At 43.9% G+C, this 8,633-nt stretch overlaps 1 protein-coding gene across 1 annotated transcript in view; it reads right to left on the bottom strand.

Moving 5' to 3' along the window:
* Positions 1-6,610, bottom strand: part of LOC108276555 (leucine-rich repeat transmembrane neuronal protein 4) — a 116,234-nt gene extending 109,624 nt beyond the window's left edge. The window contains exons 1-2 of the mRNA XM_017488318.3: positions 5,822-6,610; positions 267-1,828 (exon numbers count right to left, since the gene is read on the bottom strand). Coding sequence (XP_017343807.1) covers positions 267-1,828; positions 5,822-5,855 — 1,596 coding nt within the window. The 5' untranslated portion in view covers positions 5,856-6,610. The remainder of the gene's footprint in view (positions 1-266; positions 1,829-5,821) is intronic.
* Between the last annotated feature and the right edge of the window lie 2,023 nt (positions 6,611-8,633).

The raw sequence follows: 8,633 nt of genomic DNA, 5'->3' as shown, positions 1-8,633 counted from the left end.
CAAATCACATTCTTTAGCATACTGAAATCAAAATGCACACATTTGCCAGAAATCAATAAAAAAATCAGTCCGAGCCAAGTAGCCTTAAAAATATTTGACATCCCACTCTTATAAATATTTCTAGCCGCCAACATGGAATCGACAAAATGACAAAACCAAAATCACAGCACCATTTTTCTAAAAGCAATTTACACTGAGCTCTTTTTTCACTGCCAAACAGTGGAAAGGTTTTGGTTACAGAAGTAGCAAGAAGTGTAGAGTCATACCTCACATTCTCTGGAACCGGATATGGAGTATGTGCATGGCCCTGTTCCATTGACCAGAACATCTGTGGCCTCGGAGCTTGAAGGTTTGTAGTCCACATAGTACTCCTGCAAGGGGGTGCTGAGCGTACGTTCAGTCTCCCTAGACTTTTTTCGACGTTTGCGGGCAGCTGAAGTGTTTTCCTGCAGCTGCTTGACACTGCTCGGATAGCGCTTCCAAGACACGTAAATCACAAGCAGAATCATTGCGACGGATAAAAACAGTGCAACGCTCCCTGCCACTATCTTGTGGAAAGACACTGGCTCAAAATCTTGTTCGGGTTGAGAGACATCAGATTGTGGTGGTCTTGAAGGGGTGGGATGGTGCAAGGAGGTGCCCTGGCCCCTTCTGCTACCTCCGGAATGAAGTGTGGGAGAAAAGGGAAGGGCTGCATTCAGAGCAGGGGCACCAGAAAGGGTAGTTGTAGAACTAGCAAATGAGGGAGTAACATGACTGACCTTGCACACACCACTTGCGTCCACCGCATCCAAGACTTTCTCACCTTGAACCTCTTTGGGTGAGGCGCAAATCATGGGAGTCTCCTTGTTCCCTTGAAAGTTTTTCAGCCAAGCTACTAGGGGGCAGACGACAGGTCCACAGTCCCACATGTTTCCAGCTAGGCTGATCATGCTCAGGGAAATCCAAGCCGACACAACTTCCTGAGAGACGTTAACCAGCTTGTTGGAATCCACATTGAGTGTCTGCAAGTTCGGCATGCATTTGTAGACCTCTGGCTCCAGCTCCTGTAGGTCATTCCCTGAAAGGTCCAACTTCTGTAGAGAACTCCAGGTCCACGTAAGTCCCTCGCTCATGGTCCGGATGCGATTCCACTGCAGGTAAAGAGCGCGGAGGTTATAAAGCCGGGGGAAGTTGGAAAAGTTTATTTTGGAGAACTGATTATGCTCGAGATGGAGTTCCGTCAGCTTCACAAGCCCCGACATCGCGTTACGTGTGATGCTGCGCAGACGGTTATAGCCGAGGTCGAGGAATTCAAGATTGCGGCAATCCTGAAACAGGCGAGATGGTAGATTCTTCAAAGAGTTGGAGCGCATGTGCAAACTGATGAGTTTGCGCAGTCCTTGGAACTGACCTGGCTGCAGAGCCTGCAGTTTGTTGTAGGATAGGTCAAGGTTCCTCAGATTTGGTACCAGGTGGAATGTGGTATTATGCAAGAGCGTGATTTTATTGGAGCTCAGGATTAGCTCTTTGAGCCTCCTTATTCCTTGAAAGGCACGAGCGTCCACGGTTGCAATGTAGTTGTGGTCAAGATAGAGCCAAATGAGCTGGTTGAGGCCAACAAACTGGCCAGCACGCAAGCTTGCCAAGCTGTTGTAGCGCAGAGACAAGCCCTGACAGCCACCAGACAGGTTTTTTGGCACGTCGCGGAACGCACTGGACTCGCAGTAAACGATCTTGCCATCGCAGCGGCAGCTCCGTGGGCATGGCCGCTCACCGTTAGAAAAACTCGCAGAGAGCCATGCCTGCACCAGCAGCACCACAAACCATCGCCGTCGCATGGCAGAGCCTGAAACGAAGCAGAGTTAAAGAAAGAAGTTAAGCTTTCATCATTCTCTTGGACCACCGTTCATTTTCCATCTTAGAACCAATATACTCATTCAGTGGACAACCAGGATCTAATTAACATTAATGAGTGCTTGAATTAGTCCTGCCAAAGCTGATTTTGCACATTTTTTTATCTACAATAACGGCAAAGGCTATATGAGATCCAACTGTTCATACAATACAACAGGACTTTTACTCACTGCCGCATGGACGGACAGAGTTTTAAGACATGCCAGAGCCACTCTATTAGACCACAATTACTACTTAAATGAGTGGCAGCCAACCAAATCACTTACGTTTGCCTGAGCCTTCTGTTGCCACGCTTATAGCCTTTGTGCTACTGAATTGCTAACATAAACAGGTGAGACATTTAGATCCTGTTCTCACATTAGATAAGGCATAAAATTGAGCAATAAAACTGATTCGGCACTTGTTTACAAGTTCAAATTCATAAGCATCACACACTTTGTTCTCACCTCGATTTAATAGCATTGCACTCGCATTAGTAGATAGTAGATCTCTATCCATTTCTAGAATCACGAATGGATCTGAGAGCAACTCTTGGACTCGGTAAATTGAATTAAGCTCAAACATTAATCCGTGGCCTCTGCTGTTATCAGTCTATTATATCAAGTAATTTATAATGTGGATAGGTGAAAATGGATGGCATGGTTGGATCACCACATCCTGGTGACACTGTACTTCATTATGTAATTAGCCTTGTACTCGGTGTATGCCTGGTGACAAAATCAGATTATTCCCAGGCGTAATGTCTGCAGTCGTTTATGCCAGATCACTAATTAGAGTGACTGTTTGAAAGAGAATGTACTCTTATACATTTCCACATATAGTATCGGTATACTGCCCCCTAGGACACAGTAGCGGTTTAATGTTTAATGGCAAATTTTGACACAGTTCACACACAGTGTACACAGCAGGGGGTATAACGCAATCTTCATTTTATCTGTATCTGATTAGTACTCCGATATTTGTACCTGTACCTGTATTCAGATTTAAATCAGAAATGGGCAGGGCCTAAACTGAATATACAAACCCTATCACTGTGACCCTGGAAATACCGGAAAAACCCAGAGGTTTTTCAGCAATGTCAACATAGTGTGTGAATTCTGGCTCTGACCGTTCCTCAATCTTAGCTGCATCACTGTAGTTCATAATCCCCCCCCCAAAATAGTGCAACTATTTTGTTGCATCCTATAGGATCCTAGCTGCAATGCAATGCACACCAATGGTCTTAACTCTTAACTAGATGCCCTGAGAACCCTTCCAAATATATATATATATATATATATATATATATATATATATATATATATATATATATATATATATATATATACACACACACACTGTACATTTACCTCCTATTTGTATCCGTATGCATTAAGTGCACACTATGAAGCATTTGAGTATGAATAATGTATTTGCCTTTGGTTAAATCCTTTCTATATAAAAGTGTTATATGATAACTGAAACGGCCTTCATAATCATAATACCAATTTTAATTGGGTTGATAAAAGGGCTTCCATTTGCATTTAATGAATATACATTAGGAATCTGCCCGTATTATATTTATAATGAAATACACTAACTGAGCACTTTATTAGGAACACTATACTAGTATTGGGTCGGGCCTCCCTTTGCTGTCAATTCTTCGTGGCGTGGATTTCACGAGATGTCGGAAACATTCCTTTGAGATTCTGGTCCATGTTGACATGATTGCATCACGCAGTTCCTGCAGATTTTTCAGGTGCTCTTTCATGCTGCGAATCTCCCGTTCTAGCACATTACATTACATTACATTACATTACAGCATCTGGCAGACGTCTTTATCCAGAGCGATTTACAATGACCTCATTTATACAAGTGAGCACTTGAAGGTTAAGGGCCTTGCTCAAGGGCCCAACAGTGGTAGCTCGGCAGTGCTGGGATTTGAACTCACAGCCATCCCAAAGATGTTCTATCGGATTCAGATCTGGTGACTGGGAACTGCGCTGAAGAACACTGAACTCAATTCCATGTTCAGGAAACCAGTTTGAGATCATTTTTGCTGTGTGACATGGTGCGTTATCATGCTGGAATTATCATAGCTATTAGAAGATGGTAAATTGTGGCCATGAAGGGATGCACACGGTCAGCAACAATACTCAGATAGGATGTGGTCATCCAGCAATTATTGATTGCGATTAATGGGCCCAATGTGTGGCAAGAAAACATTCCCCACACCGTTACACCACCTCCACCAGCCTGGACTGTCGACACAAGACAGGTTGGGTCCATGGATTCATGTTGTTGGTGCCAAATACTGACCCTAACACCTGTATCCTTCAGCAGACATCGAGATCCATCAGACCAGGTTACGTTTTTCCAGTTTCACCTGTCCAGTCTTGGTGACTCTGTGCCCACTTCAGCCTCAGAAGTGGATGCCGATGTGGTCTTCTGCTGTTGTAGGTCCTCCACATCAAGCTTCGACATGGTGTGCATTCTGAGATGCTTTTCTGCTCACCACAATTATACACAGTGGTTATCCGAGTCACCGCAGCCTGTCTGTCAGCTCGAACCAGTCTGGTCATTCTCCGTTGACCCTCTCTCACAAAAAAAAACATTTCCGTCCGCAGAACTTCCGCTCACTGCATGTTTTTTTTTCCCCTTTATTATTATTATTATTATTCTGAGTAAACTCTGGAGACTGATCACTCGGATCACAATTTTTCCCACCTTCACATGGTAGACGTGAACATCACGCTGTATCTCCATGACCTTACGCATCGCATGATGAATGAGTGTTCCTAATAAAGTGCTCCATGAGTGTAATATTGAACAGCGTGCCATCATTTAGAAATCAATTCATAAATTCACGCAGCTTTCTGAACGGATTACAGGAACCGTGATGGCTGGAATCTTGTTCATCCTGGGTTTGGTGAACAATCATAGGACCACATGTTATTCCACATAATCACATGTAGAGAACTGAAACGGGGCCTGATCTAAACCCTATTCAACACCAATAATAAACGAGCTGCATGTTGTTGCACATGCTGCACAATAAGATCCTCACTTGACATCCCTCACACAGTGATCTCCGTGCAACACGTTTCTCCATCATCCTACATACACTAGGCTTTTAATTGCGCATAAAATAAATAAATAAATAAATAAATCCACAAGATGCAGAGTTCAAGAAGTCAAACGTGAAAGCATTAACGCCTGAATTTAAGACAGAGACGGGTGTATAACGCACTGCCTCATGGGAAAGAAATGTTGCGTTTAAAGCTCTTAACGCCTTCATGGCACACTCTCAGACACTCATCCACCCACACACAGACACATGAGCGAGTGCGCACGCGTTCTCGCGCGCACAGGCGCAAGCATACACCAACACACGCAACACACACACACACACACACACACACACTACACCCACGGGCACATCAAATTGAGAAAAGCCCCAAGTCTGCGCGACTGACGCAGAAAAATGAACGCGCTACACACTCGGTACATGTTGATCTCATTGCCGTTTTTTTTTTTTTTTTTTTTCTTTTTTTCTAAGCAGAATCAAACACCCTAGCCGTTCCATCATAAGCGCTCGCGCTCCGTCAGGTTGTCCCGCGTCCATAATTCCAAGATCTGAGCTCGCGGAACCCCGTAACGCTCTGAAAAACCCGAGAAATGCTCTTGACACCCGACTTTCGCAGATTTTGGCTTTGCAAGGTGAAACCCTAAACTGCCTGCAAGGAACGAGGCCACATAACGGAGCATGCACGAGATTCGGTTGGACAAAACCGACAGATATCACGCGCAGCCCGCCGTGCTGAATGAAATAAAAAGGGGGAGGAAATAATAATAATACATATAACAATAATAATAATAATAATAATAATAATAATAATAAAATCGCATGCAACTCAAACTGCTTTGCGTTGAAAAGCAAACTTACTCATCGGTGTGGACAGTCGGTAAGGGTTTTTCATATGCGTCTTGCGTCCCGAATCATCCGCATGGCACGCGTCTTCCCGAGCCCGCAAACCGGCGCCGTCGCGCGCAGCAGCCTCCGCCGGTCCCGCGACGCAATCAGAGCTCCGCCGCAGCACGAGCGCGTCGAAGATATCCGGTATCCGCGTGTGTCGGTTCCTCCGTCGTGACCATGCAGCATGTCGTAGAACGGCTCCGACAAAACGTCACATTAAACACACCGAGTCTCCGTCAAGGTCCGCGCGAAGAAAGGCAAGAGAGCAAGAAGAACAAGAAGAAAAAAGACACTCCATTTATCCGAAGACGCAAAGACTTCACCAAGTTATCAGTCTGATTTTCTCTCCCTCACGCGAACAACAACAACAAAAAAAAACTTTAAGCTAAATTCCAAAACGTTCCGGCATCAATCCGCGCGCGAGCGTCGTGGCACATTGCGCAAGCGACGCAAAACAACGGCTCCACCGGCAGCACGAGCGACACCGTCGATTTATTTATTTAATTATTTATTTAATATTATCATTCTTTTTTTTCTTCTCCTTTTTTTTTTTTTTTTAAAAAAAAAGAAATCCCCCACCTACAATGTCTCAAGGGCGTTTGATCCCGTCGGAAACAAACAAACAAAAAAACACCGACTTTGGGGTGTTTAAAGGAAAGGATTTCCTCCTCCGCGAGACTGTTTCTCCTCTTCTCCCGCGCGCGGTGAACGGGCAGAAATGCAGATGCGGCTCCGGTAACTTTGTCAGACAGAATCTGAATGCCCTCTTCTGGCCAACCGTTAAGGACATGATATACAGCGGGCTACAGTGAAAGCAACTGCCAATTTTGTAAACTATAAAAACAGTAATTATATCCACGAGGTTGAATTTTAAGATCTCGACTAGTTACCAGGGAGCTTTCTCATTAAAGTCTTAGACTCAAAAGTTTACCTACAAACACCTGCATGTGTACGTTCATTTATTTATTCATTCATTCATTCATCTTCGGTAACCATGGAGATATCTCCATGGTGGATCCGGAGTCTATCCTGGGAATATTGGATGAGATGCGGGAACGCACCCTGGATGGGACTCTAGTCCGACACGGGACACCGTGCGCACACGGTCACACACATGAGCAGAAATTTAGGGTCGTCAATCCGCCTACTGGCATGTTTTGGGACGTACGATGAACCCAGAGGACGCTAGGAACCCTGTGCTACCTGTTAAACCACCATGCCAAGTCCATGCGCGTACTGAGCGTGATGAACCAGTAGTATGGTTTAACTTTTACTGCTGCAAATGGCATAGTTTCGGATTGTAAATTCATTGTGAATTGATATTTGTAGGTATTTAGTCTCCCACACACACTAGACAGGATGAGATGAGGTGATGTGACGATCACCTTCGATAAAACTACCAGCTTCTATAAGTCTATATAGTCTATATAGCTGTGGATCAGGTGGTAGAGCGGGTCGTCCACTAATCGTAGGGTTGGCGGCTCGATTCCCGACCCACGTGACTCCACATGACCACATGTCCTTGGGTAACACACTGAACCCCGAGTTGCTCCCGATGGCAAGTTAGCGCCTTGCATAGCAGCTCTGCTACCATGGGTGTGTGAGTGTGTGTGAATGAGAACCAGTGTACAGCGCTTTGAACCGCTAAAGGTTAAAAAAAGCGCTATATAAGTGCAGACTATTTACCCTTTGCACACTGAGTGTGTACAGTTTGACCCTGTAGTGAAGACTCCACAACTTGGTTACGTAGCTAGCTCTATAGGTTCACTAACCCATCTAAATGACTAAATACATGACTAAATATTTAGCACAAATTTCATTTCGATAACAGACGGTGATCAATGATTTCCATTTTTCCCATTAAAGACTGACTGTAATCACAAACTTTTGCTTTATATTATATAAAGTTAGAGCTACAAGTTTGTTAAAGGCTAAAAACTAGCACGGACGATCTATTAGCTAGCCGAAACGTCGGTGATGTAGCTAGCATCAACGTTAAGTGAACGCTTGCACATAAGCACGAAGCACAAACTCCCCTGTCTTGAAGATTTTCCAGGAAGGAGTCTCCACTGGTACTGAAGACTCTTTCCATAAATGGAACAAATACAAATTTCCCAATCTGTTCATATGGAGTGTTCACCAAGTTCCCTAGAATGAACAGAATGATTATCTGCAGCGGAAATCAGTCAACACCTTCCGACCGATCCGAACCGAGAAGTCAACAGCGCATGAATGATTGCTATACAAATAAAGTGGAGTTTATTCCATGTCACCCATGTGACCCTCTTCCATACAACGTTTGTATAGAAACAACACCAACTGTGCGTAGAGGGTTATTAAGCGACAGAAACCAAATGTTCCATTTAGTGTTCATTTAGCAGACACTTTCATTGAAATGCATGCAGCAGACGTGAGCGGATTTGCATTCATTTGCATATTGTTTTTGATTATTGCTAGAAAGCAAAGTTCAGGTGAACTTTGACCTGTGAATTAATTTGACTGAAATACCTTTACGCACAGGACCCCAAGGTCACTTGTGTATCTTTAAAAGAAACCTTGATAAATCTACAAACGTTCAAGAATTTAAAATAATAATAATAATAATAGTACATTTAAAGAAGAAGAGAAACATCATGGATTATCGTGGATTAAATGGATTACGATATTTTAGCATCGTCGGCCACGCGTTTTGTGGCTTTTTCTCCCACTTATTAGATCGTGACATTACATCATGCTGACAATATTTATACTAGCAGATGACGTGTTTCCGCATGCATGGGTC

Source organism: Ictalurus punctatus, chromosome 16 (genome assembly GCF_001660625.3).
Source record: "Ictalurus punctatus breed USDA103 chromosome 16, Coco_2.0, whole genome shotgun sequence".
NCBI lineage: Eukaryota > Metazoa > Chordata > Actinopteri > Siluriformes > Ictaluridae > Ictalurus > Ictalurus punctatus.
Note: the sequence above shows the minus strand (reverse complement) of the source record. Positions and strands in the feature narration are given on the sequence as shown.